This window comes from Ornithorhynchus anatinus, chromosome 8 (genome assembly GCF_004115215.2).
Source record: "Ornithorhynchus anatinus isolate Pmale09 chromosome 8, mOrnAna1.pri.v4, whole genome shotgun sequence".
In the NCBI taxonomy this organism is placed as follows: Eukaryota; Metazoa; Chordata; class Mammalia; order Monotremata; family Ornithorhynchidae; genus Ornithorhynchus; species Ornithorhynchus anatinus.
Window position 1 is genome coordinate 39023476 of NC_041735.1, and position 19569 is coordinate 39043044.

General features: G+C 42.7%; 1 protein-coding gene across 1 annotated transcript in view; it reads left to right on the forward strand.

Moving 5' to 3' along the window:
* Positions 1-15418, forward strand: part of ACAD11 (acyl-CoA dehydrogenase family member 11) — a 69996-nt gene extending 54578 nt beyond the window's left edge. The window contains exons 15-20 of the mRNA XM_001514023.4: positions 841-926; positions 4468-4539; positions 6141-6295; positions 11342-11458; positions 11995-12104; positions 14439-15418. Coding sequence (XP_001514073.2) covers positions 841-926; positions 4468-4539; positions 6141-6295; positions 11342-11458; positions 11995-12104; positions 14439-14553 — 655 coding nt within the window. The 3' untranslated portion in view covers positions 14554-15418. The remainder of the gene's footprint in view (positions 1-840; positions 927-4467; positions 4540-6140; positions 6296-11341; positions 11459-11994; positions 12105-14438) is intronic.
* The last annotated feature ends 4151 nt before the right edge of the window (positions 15419-19569 follow it).

A 19569-nucleotide genomic window follows, 5' to 3' on the forward strand; every position in this document is an offset into this window, starting at 1 on the left:
TTTATTGTTAACATTTAGTAAGCATCTATTCCAACATGCTGGACTAAGTAGCAAATGTGTTACTAGACATAGTCTAGGACTTATAATTCATAGCTTAAGACACAAAATATGACTTTCAGATGGAGGAGTTCATAAATCAGGCAGAAGAACATCATTAAATAAATATGTCCACAAAGTAATAGTGCAAGCAAAGGGATTTAAGAGGGTGGGAAGGCTGAGGGATTCCTGGAAGTTGGATTTTAATGGGGAATTGCCAGTTGTTTTCCACGGAGTCAGTGAGCACTTGTTGGAGAAGGTGGAGTCTTCTTGAATGATGGAAAGGAGGGAGCCTGTTGAGCCAGGGCAAGCATAGGGTGTGGTTTGATATATTTGTGATTCATGGTTATTTTTCAAATAAAATTAAAAATTAAAAACATTATTTGGAAGACATTCTACAGCTTGGGTCCTAAATATGTTTCTCTGGGGGACTGCTGTAAAAGAGAATCTAAGATCATATGACTAGCAATGTTAATTCCAAAAATACATTCCACTTGAAATGTGAAACAGCAGTTGTAGTCCTATATTTGCTTTAAGCAATAATCTTCGATATAAAAATTTTGGTCCATCTGTTTGAACAGTCTTAAATTGCTCATTAAAAGCTTTTGTTCAAATGACTTAAAAGTTAAAATGACTTAAAAGCCACTCAAGGTTGCATTCTCTTTCAGAGTTGGATCATACTTCCTTTATTGTATAAAACTGAACTTGCATCTTTCACTGTTTGTCTTTATTTGTGTTGTGGCCATTTAAAAGATATACTGTTTCACACCCAAGAATCACATTTATTGCCTTTTTCTTGAACAGACACCAACAGCACAGCATGATTCTTGTTCCTTTAAGCACATCTGGAGTGAAACTGATAAGACCACTGTCAGTTTTTGGATATTTGGGTAAGTGGGGAAAATAAGTCCGTGTATTAATGAATCACTAAAATCCACCCTTTCCTCCATCAGAACTGCTCCTGTGTTAATCTAAGCACTCATCCTATCCGATCTTGATTACTGTATCCGCCTCCTTGCTGACCTCTCTGCCTCCTGTCTCTCCCCACTCCAATCTAGACTTCACTCTGCTGCCCAGTTGGCTTTTCTACCAAAATGTTCAGTCTGGCTCCCCTCTCCCCAAGAACCTCCAGTTGTTGCCCAACCCCATCGACGTCAAACAGAAACTCCTCACCATCGCCTCTAAAGCACCCTTACACCCTCCTACCTTACCTCCCTGACTTTCTATTACAATCCAACATGCACACTTTGCTCCTCTCCTGCCAACCTACTCACTGTACCTCGAAATCAACTGTCTCACTACCCACACCTTGCCCATCTCCTGCCTCTGACCTGGAACGCCCTCCCTCTTCACATGCCACAGATGATTTACTGTCCCCCCCTTCAAAGCCTTACTGAAGCACACCTCCTCTGACGAGGCATTCCCTGACTAGGCCCTCATTTCCTCTTCTCCCCCTCCCTTCAGTGTTGCCCTTGCATTTGGATTTGCACCCCTCCCTCAGCCTTTAGTACTAACTACGTACCTGTAATTTATTTGTATTAATGTCTATTTCCCCTTCTAGACTGTAAGCTTGTTGTGGGCAGGGAACATGTCTACAAACTCTGTTATATTGTACTCTCCCAATTACTTGGTACGATGCTCTGCCCACGGTAAACACTCAAAAAATATAATTGGTAATAATGAACCCGAACAATAACATCATAATTATGGAATTTGTTAAGTGCTTACTATGTGCCAGGCACTGTTCTAAGCGCTGGGGTGGGTACAAGCAAATCAGGCTGGACACGCTCCCTCGTCCCACGTGGGGCTCACAGTCTCCATCCCCATTTTACAGATGAGGTAACTGAGGAATAGAGAAGTATAGTGACTTGTCTAAGGCCACCCAGCAGACAAGCAGCAGAGCTGGGATTAGAACCCGTGACCTTCTGACTCCCAGGCCCGTGCTCCATCTGCTACGCCATGCTGCTTCTCATCCAGAGTGACAATGAGGATCAAATAGAGTGTTCCTTCGGTTCAGCAGTACCTCATGTTTTCACTATGGGTTTTGGCTAGAACCCCATTAGGAAATAGGAAGACTCTTCCAATCCCTTGGGCTTACTTGGATATAACACAACACAGTGCTGGAAGAAATGGTGTGTGTGCGTGTCAGTGTTTGCGGTGTTAGACATGAGTACTACAAGACAATTTCCTTAATGTGGGATTTTGCAAGAATGCAATCCTCACATAATAGGAGAACTGGGTGCATTATGTTCTTAAAATATTAGACACGAGTAGGAATGAGTAAGAGATTAAGTAGAGTTGTTTTTGAAATTTGTTTTTTTTGAAACCCCGTTAACTTTTCTCTCCCTGCTTCTCCTTTCCACCACTTCTTCCCTTGAATCCCAGCCAACAATCTCGTTCTGAATCTCCTTCTATTCTCCATTTACTCCCACTCCCTTGGAGAACTCATTCGCTCCCATGGCTTCAACTGTCACCTCTTTGAGGATGATACATCTCCAGCTCTGATTTCTCTCCCTCTCTGCAGCTTTGCATTTCCTCCTGCCTTCAAGAAGTCTCTTCTTGGATGTCTTCCTGACACCTCAAGCTTAACATATCCAAAACAGAACTCCTTATCTTCCCACCCAAACCCTGTCCTCCCCACTGACTTTCGCGTCATGTAGACGGCACCACCGTCCTTCCTGTCTCACAAGCCTGTAACCTTGGCGTTAAATACCTGTCATTCAAACCACAAATTCAGTCCATCACTAAGTGGTGTCGGTTCCACCTGCACAACATCGCTAAAATCCATTCTTTCCTCTCCGTCCCAAATGCTACCAAGTTAATACACTTATCCTATCCTACCTTAATTACTGTATCAGTCTCCTTGCTCACCTCCCAGCCTCCTGTCTCTCCCCACTCCAGTCCATACTTCTATCTGCTGCCGAGATCCTTTTTCTACAGAAACGTTCAGGCCATGTTTCCCCACTCCTCAAGAAACTCCAGTGGTTGCCCACTCACCATTGTCTTCAAAGCAGTCAGTCAGCTTGCCCCCTCCTTGACCTTGCTATTCTCCTACTACAACCCAGCCCACACACTTTGCTCCTCTAATGCTAACCTTCTCACTGTTCCTCGATCTCTTCTATCTCGCTGCCAACCCCTCGCCCACATCCTGCCTCTGCCCTGGAACACCCTCCTGCCTCATAACCGACAGACAATTTCTCTCCGCCCCCCTTCAAAGCCATATTGAAGGCACATCTCCAAGAGGCCTTCCCTGACCAAGCCTTCCTTTCCTCTTTTCCTGCTCTCCTCTGCATCGCCCTGACTTGCTCCCTTTATTCATTCCCCGCCCCCCAAATTTATGTACATATTTGTAATTTATTTATATTAATGTTTGTCTTCCCCTCTAGACTGTAAGCATGTTGTGGGCAGGAAATGTCTGTTTATTGCTATACTCTCTCAAGGGCTTAGTACAGTGTCTGCATACAGTAAGTGCTCAGTAAATACCAATGAATGATTGAATGAATGAATGAGGGTGTTAAGGGTTTGGCAAGTTAGTGTTGATGGTGTGGGGCAAACTGCACTTGGGGAAGCTCAGCTGGTGCTTTGACATTTTTTGTGGCCAAAGGTACCTATGATGCCAGTTCAGTTATTTGTGTTATTGAAGATAGATTGATAATCCCCAAACCTGTCACTCTCCTTGGAATCCTATTCTGGCTATTAATCACCACTTCCATCAAATTTAAATTCATTTAGATATATTATCCGTTTTCTTCCTCCCTCTCCCCAACTAACTACCCTCACCTCTCATGACTATCCAGCTCAAGTTCTCTACTCTACAAACACAAACCTCAACAATCCATACACTGCATCCCTCCCCTCCTAAATCTCCAAATCTCTTAGACCTGAAGATTTTTTAAAATCTCTAAGTGCCAGATCTTTCATGAAACCTCTCCGAACTAACCCCATGTGGCTGCAGGCATGAATTATTTCACCACCTTTCTCTTCTGTTCTCCTTCACCGCCTAACACTTTTGTAAACATCATTCCTATCCTTTGGGAAGCTTTCAGATATAATTCTGGTTTTTTTCCATTAGGCTGAAAGCTTCCCTAAGGAGAGGAATGATGTCACTCAGCACTGCACAATGTGTAGTAGAGTGTCCCGCCGATTGAAAGTTCAGTACGTAATAGTGACGGGATGGGTGACTTAGGTAGTCTATTCAGTTCAATCATATTTATTGAGCGCTTACTGTATGCAAAGTCCTTGGAAGAGTACAATGTAAGTTGGATGGTTTGGGGCTGGGCTGTCTCCCAGGATCTCAATGTTGGGCTGTTGAGTAAGATTTATAGATGATCCTTACTGAACTGCTCAGGAAAAGCAAATGATATGTAAGGTTGATCATTTACATTGGTCTATTATTTATGGGTCTTATTTCCAAATATTTTATATTTGTAGATAATATTCACGGAGGCCATTTTGAGATACATTTCAACAAAGTGCGAGTCCCTGCCTCCAATTTAATATTAGGTGAGTTTTCTTAACTTCTTTAGAAATGAAGAAAAGAGTATCACTAGTACCTTTTGGTTAAGTGTAACAAAATTATGCACAATGTAGATCAGATATTTAAATGTAGTTGAACTACATTTGGAAAATAGCTTCCTTTTTTGAAAAAACTGTCTAAAACACATTTCAGCATGTGTTAAACTTGGCAAGAAAAAACTCAAATTCAGAGGGATTACTACTGTCAAGAAAAGGGTTGAATCATATTCTTGGAATTTTTGTCCCCCACACACTGTTTAGTAATAAACTTCAAATTCAACATTAAATGAAGTAAAAGGCATGTTCAGAATGAAGGTCTTTGCTTCTGAACACTGATGTAGATCTGGTGTGAGCGCTGCACTTTCTTAGACATCTCTTTTATACCGCTTACCATTTTGTACATTTAATTTTGTTGGTTGATTAGGTGGTTTTGTTTGGGGGGGAGGAGGATTAAATTCAAAGGGGAAAAGAAGTTCCCCCAAATGTACAGAAAAAGAGTCTTGCTATGTGAAAGTTATATTCAGAGGTCCTTAAAGTTGTCTGATTTGACGACCACTTCAGTGGGGTAAAAGTCTCCACCTGTTTCAATTTTGGAGAAATGTCTAGGAATGGGGTAGGGCAGCAGAGAGGAATAATAATAATGGTGGCATTTATTAAGTGCTTATAAATGCCAAACACTGTATTAAGCGCTGAAGTGAAAAGGTCATGGGTTCTAATCCCAGCTCCCCAACTTGTCTGCTGTGTGACCTTGGGCAAGTCACTTCCCAGCTCCCCAACTTGTCTGCTGTGTGACCTTGGGCAAGTCACTTCAGTTCTCTGTGCCTCAGTTCCCTCATCTGTAAAATGGGGATTGAGACTGTGAGCCCCATGTGGGACGGGGGCTGTGTCCAATTCGATTGGCTTGTAGCCACCTCGGCACTTAGTACAGTCCCCGGGACATAGTAAGGGCTTAACACATACCTTCATTATTATTATTAAGTAGATAACAAGATAATCAAGTTGGACACAGTCCCTGTCCCACACAGTACTCACAGTTTAAGTAGGGAGGAGAAGGGGTATTGATTTCCCATTTTACAGATGAGGAAACTGAGGGACAGAGAAATTAAGTGGCTTGCCTGAAGTCACACAGCAGGCGAGTGGCAGAGCCGGGATAAGAGCCCGGGTCCTCTGATCAAGAGGCCCGTGTGCTTTCCACTAGGCCAAGCTGAGGTCGTTAGCCTCAGACAGTTGTCCAAGCGTGCCATGACTAGACTGAAAGTGCACAATGGCAGCTGCATTCTGAAAATAGCACCAGAAGTGCAATTTCAGGGAAGGTACCAAGAAAAAAAAATTTTCTGGAGCACAGCTTTGGGTGGCAGACCTCCCTCGAAGGTAGGATGTGGAGAAATATTGTTTTAGTCAATGTGAAGGTATCTCTGGGGTGTGCAACATTCTGCGAAAGAATTTCAGAAGCCTTTCTTTAAAATGCCAAGATAAATATTTCACAATATCCTGGATGTACTTCATGGTGTTGTGTGTGGAATCTTTGCATACCTAAATGAATCGCAGATAACCCCTTTTCCTCTCTCTTGATCCCTTCTGTTGTTTAGGCGAAGGAAGGGGATTTGAAATTGCTCAAGGCCGACTTGGGCCAGGTCGTATTCATCACTGTATGAGATCAATAGGCTTGGCTGAACGGGCTTTGCAGATCATGTGTGAGCGGGCTGCTCAAAGAGTCACTTTTAAGAAGAAACTGCATGCTCACGTAAGAACAAAAAAAGCATTTTAAATCTTCATTTTGCTTCTCCCACATACAAAATGAATTGTGTTAGATCTCATCTTTGTGGGTCATTATTCTATTGTCTAGAGTATGAGATATCTCAGGAAACAGAAGCAAAAAGCATGTCCTCTCTGGTGCCGAAGTAAACGGGAAAGTATTTGGAGTGTGTTATCTTTCCAAAGCTGTTGAATACCTTTTGCACATTAGCATTTATCTCACTGAAGTACTTCACAGGGCCACAGTTCAGGTGGAAAATAGTGTTTTTAATAAGTGAAGCATTTCAGTGAATTTCTTGTCTCTCTCTCACCAACAGTAATTCAGTAGACAGAATGGCTCAAAAATGATTTACATTCATCATGAAAGTATTTTAAAAGGGGGAAATATGAAGTTAACTTGAAAGTGTAAGAGTAAAAGAATTAACGCCATAGTCTATCCAAGCCGCGGGCCCTAAATCTCTCTATTTCAGTACTCTGAAAAGCAGTAGGTAATATGGACCGTCTATCAAGAAGGTTTGCCCCATGTTTACCATTTCAAAAACCTTGGGCCCATCAGACGCCATGTATCTGGGAACTCTGAAGTACCTTCATCTGAAAAATGCAGGTGAAGTGCAGATTCAAATTCATATGACAGTTTAACATTTAAGATGGGGTTTGGACAAAGTGTTAATCTTTCACCCAGAAGAAACCTGTTTGTGTAGGAGCATTAGAAGGGAAAAGTAAACACCAGATAAATAGAGAGAAATGATGGTCTTGAACTTCTAGCTCAGTTTTGAACTTGGAACTATACAGTACCCCTTGCTACATTAGCAGCTGGCCGTTTGCTAACCAAAGTGGGGTATCTTGATAAGGGAAGGACAGAAGTTGCAGAAATGCAGACTGCACAATGGCGGGAAACAAGAGCATCAATCAGATCCTCAAGGAGTGCAGCAGAGTTAAGACATCACTTTTTGAGGAAAGGATTGATGCTTTGCAGAAGGTAGAGACAGAACTGCAAAGGGACATACCCTCAGAAACACAAACCCTACTACCAGCACCCCCATTCTACCACAAAGGACAGTTGTTCAGCTCCTTTCTTGGAAAATACTTTCCTTCCAATTAAGTCGAAGATATTTGTTTCTCTTCCCTTCTTACAAAAGTAGCCTGCCAAAATAGCAAGAATTACAACACTAGAATGTTCCATGAACAGGCCTCCAGATTTCCACTACAAAGTGTTTGATTCTAGCAGATTAAGCAGTTTAGCGGAATCTAAGAGAAGATGGGTGATCACATGATTAATAACGAAGGGAGCTCATTTAGCAAACATTCGGGGAAGGGAATTCCATTACTTTGAGAGAGCAAGAGATTCTGCACCGCTGCCTGCTAAATAGTCCCATTCTCTCACCAAAAAGAACGTGAGATATTTTAAATCAAACATTATAGGATACAGCCAAATTTAAAAGGAATTAAACCATCACCAGTTGCTCCCATTGCTCTTTGGAACTGAAAACTAGAGTTAGTAAGGCCTTTAAGTGCCAAGCTAAGTACTCATTCCACTCTGTGCTCTGTTTGAGACATCAGGGGAAGGTGACCCAGCAAGAACTGTATCTGTATTAGGGACTGAACGTTACTCTCCAGCCCAACAAATCTGACCCATTTCAGGATCAGACTAACCCGGTGAACCAGGTGGGAACCAGTCACTAGCAAATTCAACCTGAGACACTGACTCCAAGAGCCATGGTTTTTAAGAGCCATTGTTTTTCCATTCACGGCTCTAGTTATCCACGTTGAAATCTGTCAGACATGTCAGCTACCCTGATTAAGATGGATAATCATCTGAGCATCCATTCTTGTCCAGAGCCTTGCATTGCACTCCCTGGCCTCTCCCTCCCTATCCCCAGGACTCTGTTTACTGTAGCAGTAGCTCAGGAAGAGCAGCAAACAGGACACTTATTTTGACAGTCAACTTTTGAACAGAGAGAGACCCAGCACTGAATTTATGATAGTGAACTTTAAACAGGTACTGCAACATATGTAACAGTGACATTTCTGTGATTATTTTTCCCCCTTGTAACAGCATTATAACAAACAAAACTCTGAAAGTGTGATAGTGACCTTCACACCCAGAATGTCCTCTGATTATGTTTAGAAGAAACTTAGAATGTTCATTTTGGATTGTCGTCAGCCCTGTTGAATTTTGCCACTGTGACCAAAACTGTGGAAAAAATAACCATTTTTTTCCATAAACATTTAGTTTAAACAGATGTGTTCTACCTGTAAATACTTCCTTGGACCCTGACCTGATTAATTTGCATCGACCCCAGTGCTTAGAACAGTACTCTGCCCACAATAAATGCTCAGATAGCATCGCTCAACAAATACCATAATTTGAAAAAAATGAACCCATTCTCGCTGTCTGTGGAAAAATAAATTGGAATTGTTGATTTCACACTTCTAGTAAACTTACAGCAAACAGGTGGCAATAAGAGTTTAGGCTCTATTCCTCAGAACAGGTCTGGATATGAAGAGTTGGTTAATCTGAATAACTCTCCTTTATCTTTTTTTTTCACAAGTCTCATTTTCAGCTAGTCCCATGGTTACAGTAGTAGCTGCATGATCATCTCTAACCTAATTCTGTACTTAGGTGGGTATGCTCACCACTCAAAGAAAAGAGGAAATTATTATATGTACTGTAGCGCAGATTCCAAAAAATTGAACATTTCACTTAACGCTTGTGTTTTGAATGTATGTTGGGGAGTGGAGAAAAATGACTCTGTTTTAGATCCCAAAGAATTTACCTGATCCAAAATGAACTACTTGTGATTCTAACTAGAGATGTTCTGGGCAAAAACAGGTTATCAAGGGCCAGGTGCTCACAAAAAGAAGTTACGTTACCCTCCACAGGATGTCTTGCTTTATGTGGTGGCTTATGTCAAAGGAAAAAAGTGCCTGGACCATCTTCAATCTAGTTATTTGAGAAGCAGCATGGCCTCGAGGAAAGAGCAGAGTGCTGAGAGTCAGAAGACCTGGGTTCTAATTCTGTCCCCATGACGTGCCTTCTGTGACCTGGGGCAAGTCACTTGACTTCTGTGCCTCAGTTTCCTCATTGGATAAATGGAGCTGAAATACCTGTTCTCCTTCCTTTTATATGGTGAGCCCCAGGTTGTTCAGGAACTGCATTCAGTCTGATTTTCTTGTATCTGCCTCTGTATCTAGTAGAGTGCTTGGCACATATTAAGCACTTAACAAATACCGCTATAATCGTTATTTATTAGAATGGCCTAGTTTATTTCAGAAGCCCACAGCCTTGATGTGAGAATGGGAATAAGCCGATGAGCAGCCACTAGGGCTTGATGTTTATGGCAAAGGTAGCTATGCCGATTGCCCTAGGCCTGTGAATCAGTGCTGAGTCTCAAACAAATTATGTTATGAGCAAGTAAGTGTTTTAAAAAAATTGAAAATATCACCCACACGTCTGTTGTCTTTTCATTCACTTGGCTGGCTCTCACTTTAGGCTCCTAGTATACAAATAGAATCAGTCATCAGTAGTATTTTTTGAGTCCTTACTCTGTGAATTGCATTGTACTAAGCACTTGGGAAACTGTGACAGAATTAATAGATATAGTCCCTTCCCTCAAGGAGCTATGTGGTGGGGTGGGGCAGATAAATTACAGGTAGGAGGAAACAGAATGTAAAAATGTGCACACAAATACGGTGGGTGGAGGTGGGGGTGGCGAGAGTATCCGAGGGCTTAGGTGACAATAAATAATAATCATTGTGGTATTAGAGAAGCACTTACTATTTGTCAAACACTGTGCTACGCACTACGGTAGATACAAGATAGGTTGGACACAGGCCCTGTCCCGCATGGGGCTCACAGTAAGTGGGAGGGAGTAGGACTTAATCTCCATTTTACAGATGAGGAAAATAAGGCACAGAGAAGTGTTAAGTGACTTTCCCAAAATCACACAGCAGGTAAGTGGCGGAGCCGGAATTAGAACCCAGATCCTAGAGTGCTGAAGAGGCCGTGGGAGTGGGAAATCGGTTTGTGGAAATGAAATTAATCTTGAATGAGATGTGATTTCAGAATGATCTTGAAGAGGAGGTGAGTAGTCTCTGCCAGATATGAAAAGGAAAGGAGTTCCAGGCCTAAGGGAGGGTATGAGCAAGAGGTAGGTGGAGGAGACAAGAACAAGACAGTGAAGAGACTGCATGAGGAATGAGCTGGAATGTAGCAGAAGATAAGCGAGGAAAAGTTGGGGAGGGACTTGACCGAGACTTTAAAACCACTGGTCGTGAAGGAACGGGAAACCATTGGAGAGTTTTGATGAGCAGGGAGACCAATGCAGTATGACATTTTAGGGAAATGATGTGATATGATGTGACTGAGGAGGGGAGAGACTCAATGCAGGGAGGAGGCTGATGCCATAGTCAGATGAGGATATGCCAGGTGCTTGGACCAGCATGTTGGCAGTTTGGATTGAGAGAAAGGGGCAAATTCTGGAGATGGTGTGGAAAAAGATCCAACAGGATTTGGTGACTGATTGAATCTATGTGTTGGAAGCAAGAAGAGTCAAGGATAATGCCAAGATTGTGTGCTTGAGAGACTGAGTGAATGGTGGTGGTGTCAACAATGAAGGGAAAGTTTGGGGGAGGAGAGGATTTGGGAGGGAAAGGGACGAATTCAGTTCTGGACATGTTGAGTTTAAGGGGCTAGTGAGATAACCATGTAGAGATGTCTATGTCCTGGAGCATCTCTGCTGGGACTAAGTGCTTGGGAGACCTAAGTACAACCAGTAGACCTGGATCCTACCCTCAGAGTATTTACAATATAACAGTGGAAACAAGAGAGTAAATTAAAGATAGGAAGAAGCATTAGATGGCATCTGTCTTCCTATATTATCTATTTTGTTTGCTATTAAAAATTTCTCAGCCTCAGGTTTTTCGTTATGGTTTTGTTTTTTAAACCAACTTGCTGGGTTATGGTTTGCTCTTATGTCCACTAGAAGCTGTTAGATGTCAGACCTCTTTATCCTGTGTCTTGCTGCTCCAACAGGAGGTTATCGCACACTGGATTGCCGAAAGTCGCATTGCAATTGAAGAAGTGAGACTGTTGACCTTGAAAGCGGCCCACAGCATCGACACCATTGGCAGTGCTCAAGCAAAGAAAGAGGTAACACCGACCTGACCTAAATCTTGCTCACATTTATCAGTCGGTTATCTAGTTTTCAGTGGAGTCAGATCCCCCAAACCATGGACACCAGAGGAATGCTAATTTAGAAAACTTCAAATCACTCATATGGCTTACTTTCAGAAATGGAAATTTGCCTCTTATTTTCTGATTTCTCACCAGGAAGACCTCGTTGTGATCAAGTTTACAAAATACAGATAAGTGATTAAGGGCTAGTGTTTAGAAACCATATAGAAGTGGTCTTTAATTTCGAAAAGAAAATGGCCAATTTTCTAAACCTGTTAGTCTTGCAATAGCTAAAGGAAAATTGAGAAAAGAACTAATGCTAGGGAGACTATGAAGACAGCTTGGAGTTGACAAATAAGTTACTGTCTGTGGTCTTTTCTGTAATATGGTATTATTACTTGGGTGGCTCCTGTGGGAAAATTATTTAGTTTTCTAGATAAATATTAACATATGCAACTCTGCCACACTGTTTGCTCTCCCCCAAAAGTGAAAGTTCTTACTGTCTGACCCAGATTGCAATGATCAAAGTGGCTGCACCCCGAGCTGTTTGTGAAGTCCTTGACAAGGCGATTCAAGTTTGTGGAGGAGCTGGACTTTCCCAGGATTTCCCACTAGCCAACATGTGAGTCACAAATAGTTAATGAACTCAGATTTCCCATAATTTGAAAAGGCACCTGAATTGGGGTCTATATTTGAGGATTCAGTGTGTCACAGATACCAACTCACCGAGGTCATTCTGCCCAAGGAAGTCTCAACCCCTGTCACCTGACTCTGGCCCCCCCCACACACTCCATTTCCCGTTTTGAATGCGGGGCTGAGCATCGAGGGAGGAAGAGTGATGAGGAGGAGGAGAGGGCATTTTGTATTTAGCCTTCATTTTCAAAAGTGAAGCTAAAGACACTTTTCTATTACAGTATTTCAGTTTTCCAGACACACTGCCACAATTGGTCATCAGATTTACTATTGCCAGGTTGACATGTTTTTGTCTGAAGCAGGGGGCCTTCTAAACTCGAAATCAGAAGTAATCTGAGGGTGTCCACAACAATCTGCAGCATATGTAATCCTGCAGAACTAATATTCGTATCTTTGCAAATGTAAGTTAGTCAATGACCATGATAGGAATACTAGCAAAAGGTCATTTTTTGGCCAGATTTTAACTGACTCAGTCTGTGGTATTTGCATAAATATTGTGTTCTAAAGCACCATACTAAGTCCTGCTTGGGGGAGTTTAAGAGAAGTAAGATCCACATCCCTTGCCTTTCACTGCTCTTTCGGTCTAATAGGGGAGACACACGAAAATTAGTTACACATCGTGGGAGCAAGCGAAAGAATGAGGCTACAGCAGGAAGTGATGCTACCCTATCAGGATGAAATAACTGAATAAATCAACTGAATGTCCAAATAGAAGTATACATATGTACCAAATGCTGAGAGTGGCTGTTTGGTTGATGTGATTGGGTGTAATCAGGGAAGGCTATCTGGAGGAGGTGAGATTTTAAGGTGTCTTTGAAAATGAGTGGAGAAGGGACACTGTGAGCATGAAGGGTGAAGTACAGTTAGGTGAGCTTGGGCGTAACGAAGAGGGTGACTGGGGGAAGAGCAGCTGAAGGGGCTTGATGCGGAGGGGGATGCTGGGGAGCCAGTAGAGGATTTTGAAGAGTGGTGAGATGTGGGCTGAGCAATACTGCCGACTGGTGATTTGGGCAGCAGTGTTGAGGTTGAATTTGTGCCTGGTGGGTAACTGCTTGGGTGGAGAGGGACAGATGCCCGAATGTTTTGGAGGGAGAATTGGCAGGATTTAATTGTGGATCGACTCTTGCGAGCTGAAGGACAGGAAGGAATTGAGGAGGGTGCCATGGGGGCAACGTAAGATTAGGCAAGAAGCTAACAGTGGAGGAGATTGTGCCACGCAGGCAGACAAGCGCAAGCAGAACTGCCCCGGGAGCCGGGAAGTCAGTACGCTTGGCTGATTAACGTGATCATTTTGGGCTTTGACTACCAGATCCTCTAAGACTCCAATCTTAGATATCACCCTTTGACCAATTAGGCTGCCAGGGCTCCCGTCCATGCCCACCGTGGGGGATTGCAACAGAATGCCAACCCATCACCAGGAAACAGTCTATCAAGTCTCTCCCCCTACTCTCCCACTACTTCCCAGTCTGCTACTTCGCAGTCTGCACCCTTCACTTCTCTAACAGGCCTTGTTCTCTTCTCTCTCATCAACTTCGTGCTCATACCTTCTCTCTGGACTGGAACTCCCTCTCCCTTCATTCCTGATAGAACAGCATCCCCCTTAGTAAAATCGTATCACCCCCAGGAAGTCTTCCCTGACTAACCTATCTCCCCCCACATCCTCGCTCCCTTCTATGCCACCAATGCATTTTAACATTTACCCCACATCAGTTATGCACATATCCTTATGCTCCGTTGCTTCCCCCATCTAATTTCTTTTAATGCCTGTCTCCCTCACTTTATTGTAAGCTCCTCATGGACAGATATCATGACTACCCACTTTTCCGCCTGGGAAGCAGCACGGCTTAATGGAAAGAGCACACAGGCCTAGGAATCAGAAGACCTGAGTTCTAATCCCAGCTCTGCCATTTGCTTGATGTATGATTTTGGGCAAATCATTGAACTTCTCTGTGTCTTGATTGCCTCATCTTTAAAATGAGTATTCACTGTGAGCCCAGTGGGACAGGGACTGTTTCCAACCTGATTGTCTTGTATCTCCCCCAGGGTTTAGTACTGTGCTTGGCACATAGTACACATAACAAATACTAGCATTAATATTATTATTCCCAAGCACTTAGTACAGTGGTCTGCACATAGTAAGTGCTCAATAAATACCATTAGTTGATAGGAAGAAATATCCCATCAGCATCAGCTCACGGATTTTTTTCAGCTCTAGGTGTACCTACCTAAACTACGTACCTGTGTGTGCTTCTGTTTCCTTCAGGTATGCTATAGTGCGCTCTCTGCGCATAGCTGACGGTCCTGATGAAGTCCACCTCTCAGCAATTGCAGCAATGGAGTTGCGTGATCAAGCCAAGCAGCTAGTTGCAAAAATGTAGAGCAGATTAGCTCAGGTATTACCGTCTAATAACTAGGTAGGACAAACTTAACAATTATGGCAGATGTTTGAGCCTGTGATTTTTTTTTTTAAGTGATGGTGATATTGTAAGAGTTAGAGATTTTCTAGAATCATGGATGTTAGTAAATACAAAAAGATAATCCAAATTCGGCTTTTGAATATTATGCAAAACGTGACAGTAACCGATTGCCAACACAGCTCTGGATGTTGGTGCTGATTGTAATGTTTTTGAATAAGTGGTTCTTGTAGTTCAAGGGCAATTTAAAAGTTGTGAACTGTCTGCAGCAAGCAAATGTCTAGAATGACAGGCTTATATTTTTCTTTTATACTTCTTAAACTTTTAATTCCAACAAGTAGATCCAGTAGTAAATACATGCGGAAGGAAATTGTATTTACTTGGATTTCAAGATCAGGGCTAAGAGTAAGAATTATGATGGTTTTGACTGCCTGGAAATTATCGGATTTTGTAAGAGATTTTAATGAAGGTCAGCATGTAATTTTAAACCTCCTAGAAGAGTTTAACAAATCGAGGGACAAAATTGATCCTGCCATTTTTCATTACCACCTCCTTTGACATATAATTTTACTTGGTAGCATAAGTACTTTTTAGATATTTTCTAGCCTGTCACGTCTACAGATGACTGACTGGCGGGGAAGGAGTGGTGTATGTAAAAAGTCAATTTTAACCAACTCTGTCTTCTCTGGAGGAAACTCGTTAACAGTACAATTGTAAAGGAAGATTATTGTTCTCTGAGTGTTTGACAGATGAAGATATCACTGGAAGCTCTGAAATGCAATGGAAATGATGGTTTCTAAATAAAATAATTTTCATTCATTTTGTTTGATCAGGAAGCATTCAGGTTCTCTGTCATGCTGAGAAATAATTTACCCTTCATCTTGAAGTAAACTCCCAAGGGAGAGAAGATCATCTACACCTTGAACAGTTTGATCCTTTTGAAATATCCTATTAGAGGGTGGCAACGTTTTTGAGGAGTAGTTCCTCAAAAAAGTGCTGATCTCCCCCCTCTGTCATCGGGGGATGTAGTTTTGTCTTACCTCTTTCCATATTGTTGAGTCAGGTAATGGTGCTCTTGAAAATGGGCCTGTCGTCAAAAAAAAAAGGGACATCAATATCTGGCTTAAGTTAAGACAGCCTGTGGCTGCTGACGTTGCAATTCAGTCTTGTCTTCCCTACTGTGACTTGGGCTTTCCCGCCAGCTCCCATGATATTCAAGCACTTAGCACAGTGCTTTGCACACAGTAAGCGCTCAATAAATACGATTGAATATTCCCTCAAAATGATCTACCAGAAAACATAGGGTGCTATTCTTGCTTTTGGATTGGCTGCCCAAAAAGGATCTTTTGAAATGTTCTGTCATTTTGGAACTGAAGAAGAACAAAGGATCCCGGTAACCCATTCAGCCCATTAGATAGTGGCCTTGCCCATCTCCCTGGGAGCAAGTGAAGAGCTGAAAGACAGCATTAAGCCCCTACCACTCTAGGAAGTGACCGATCATGAAGAGGTCCAGAAAAATCCTTTTTCCAATCAGGAAATGGCCATCGTATGTCTCTGGGGAGAGCCTAGTAAGCAGGTAAGACAATTCCTCTTTCTTTGAGTAAAAGGCATTTCATTATATGGTGAAAGTTCCTTAAGAATCAGTGGTATTTACTTACTTAGTGCCGAGCACTGTACTGAGTGCTTGGGCTAGTACAGTGCAACAAAAATGGAAAAAAAAAAAACACCTGCAAGTCTGATATGAAGTGTTTTGGAACAGCATTCCGAGGATAACAGCTCTTGATCTAAATGACTCTGTTTTTGCCTCAGGAAGTCCCCCATTTCAGGTGGGATGTATCCCACATCCGCAAATTCCAGGAGGACCGGAGATTGCTTCTTACCCAAAACAGATAAGACCTGCCTGAAGAGTCTGTTTTGTCATTGAAGAAAACACGCTTGTCTGAGTTCTTTTGTGATTGGCTAGTTCTCCAATATGTTGTAAATAATGGCACAGCCAAACTGGAGAGGGGGGCCCGCTGTGTCACTCGTACCTCTCCGGAGGTGACCGGGAACTCGGTCATATTCCTCCCTTTTCTGATCTATCCAGCACTGTCTCTGAGTGTTACTTTTCCTTGCTTGTGTCACCACCACCTTGGGTTCGAATCCTCGCTGCTTTTTTAGTTCCATTCTCTTTGAGTACAGAAGTACTTAGCGGGGAAAGAAAAATAAATAACCTACTCCTTTCAAATAAGAAGGAGACTCCTTATTTCTTCCTGGTTTCTGTCTTTTGGGCATGCCACTGCTCACTTCATCCTCCCAGTTAGGGAGAGCAGGGTTGCTTCCATAGATGTACAATTGGACAAGAAACAGGATGCCGTTCTGGTTTTAATTAGGATGATTAGTCACGAGTTGACTCTTACTCACAGGGGCATTACCGGCACTCAGCATCAAGGGAAGTCAAGAAACTGAATAGAGATGAGATTACTTAACGGTAAGTGTTTGGGTTTTCCTGTTGAACAAGCATCCCAATGAGGTGAAGAATGGAAGTAAGCCACTTAAGCAGGGATGAAATGGTCACAAAAAGACTCTATTTTCAGGACCTCTTATGCTCGATTGTAGGTCTTCCAAGAGAAAGTACCCATTTACTCCTTAACTGGATCAAAAAGGAAAGATTAAAAAATATATATCTAGCCTAGACAAGGGGTTACAACCCTAGGTCAAAGAGAAAGGGATGTCTGATGTGCTTTTGAAAGTCTTCGGTGATATCTAATCCACAGCCCCCACTTGGAGGCTTTCACTTTTCGCATATTTTGTTCCTGCTTTATATGAGGCCACATGCTGGTGCCCTTTCAGGATCTAAATTCTATAAAGGCAGGTCACCTTTCTCTATTGCAACACTTAAAATGCTATGGGCAGTAGAATTTAAATGTAAGAAGTTAGAATTTTGTAACAATAAGAATCTTGGTGGATTAGAATACCAAAAAACCAAGAAACCTCCTTATGAGGAGAGCTTTAAAAGCCAACTGTCCAGGGTAATTCAGAGTCCTGGAGGCCATGAGCTACACTAAGTCTATGAATCTTTTTGGGAATTAAGACAAAGCCATGACTCCATACCACCAGGGTTAAGCATAAAATAGCATCTGCAGAATCTCATGCCCTGTGGGAACTAGTAACTGTCCAATGGTAATGAAGGCACAATTTAATCATTAAAATACCTCTCTATCTTTGTTAAAGCCCTCTAATACTTACTAACAGGATGTTTTGGCTTCTGGACATCTGGGTCCCACAGTTTACTTACTGCGTTTCATTCAGGTTAGACAATCAAAATAATCATCTGTTCTCCAGGGCATTAGAATTGGCTCCTTCCACTCAAAAAGGTCAAACACATGGAATGAGGGAAAGAACTAACCACATGGATTACAGCAGAATCTGAGCTGATACCTTAATGCGACTCCTAATAAACAACAGGACAAACCGGCTACTGGAAGTCCTCATCATATGACCGTCTGAGTTGGGGTGAAGAGCTCTTCTGTCATTTCTGCATTGGCGTCACTTCAGGAGCTTGACATTGAGCTTATAAGGTAACGGTTAAAATTGCCGCACTTCACAACTTAACTGTTCCCCGACACCTTCTTTGGCTCTTAGTATCATTTCAGCCACTGCTGCTGGCCCATATTCATTCTCCAGTGGGGACTGGCCAGTGGGGGAAGAGTGGAGCTGCCTTAGAAAGCTTCCCTGTCTGATGATGGTTATGGCCAAACAATCAGTTGTTTGTGGGCAGGAAACGTGTCCGTTGATTGTTGTCCTCTCCCAAGCGCTTAGTACAGTGCTCTGCACGTAGTAAGTGCTCAATAAATACCACTGAATGAATGAGTGGACGAATAGTGGAAGCGGGGAAGAGCTGCTGAAGCGACAGTGTCTCGGGGCCCATCTCAATACCCTCTATTAGGATAATAAATAAGAGAATTGAAAACCAGCCTAATCAGCCAACCCATGGTTTTGATATGTCCACAGCAGCATCATGTGAATACCTGCTAGGTGCAGGCCACTGAATTAAAGAGCTTGGGGATATTCCGTGGCAGTTAAAAAAAAAAACCAAAACCCACCAACCTTATATAATCTAATCACATATGAGGCTGAAGCTCTGAACCAGTCTATTGGAGGTGATTAGACCAAGGCCATTACTAACTGAAATCCAAATTTAAACTTACTTACGAGGTCAACTTCCCCCCTTCCCCGCCCCCACCCCAAACATCCCCAACTCCACTGGAGATAGCATTTTTAGCTTTTTAACAACCACAGTAAAATACGTGGTGATGCAGTCACACCTCTAAACGAAAATCGGTACAGCAACTGAAACTTAAAGGCAAATATTTAGCCCAAGTAGGCTCTTAAAACAGACGGAGGCTTAGGCACCTATCGAGAGCTATTTTTAAAACAGTTTTGAATCAACCAGCCTCTTTGAGTCACATGAGCAAGCTGGTGAAGCTTGACACCCACCACAGAAGTCTGGCAAAGCAATTCAGACAAAATTTCCCTTTGTCCGGGCAGTCGGCCAATCACAGAGTTCAAAGGTATTCTCCCTCCACTTTCCTGGAGACAGCTGCCTTCCATGCTGCCCGGGTCCAAATCACATCCCGAAAGAATGCGGGGGAGGACTGGACGCCCATCAGTAATCTCCCCTAAATGCAAGGCAGAAGATATAACTGTCAGGAAAAGGAAAAACTCCAACCTGGGCTCTGCACACTAACAGGCAAACAAAAAAGTGAAGCAGGGAAAAGGTCTTCTTTGCCAGTGAGGCACCAGAAAGCCACTCAGTGAAGACTCCCCACACTGGGAGATTGGGTATACAAATACCAGTGGCGATTCGAAAAGTGCTCATTATGTGCCCGGTACTGTAGTGAGCACTCGGGTAGATATAAACCGGATTACACATGGTCAGGGGCCCACATGGGGTTCACGGTCTAAGGAGGAGGGAGAACAGGTATCTTATCCCCATTT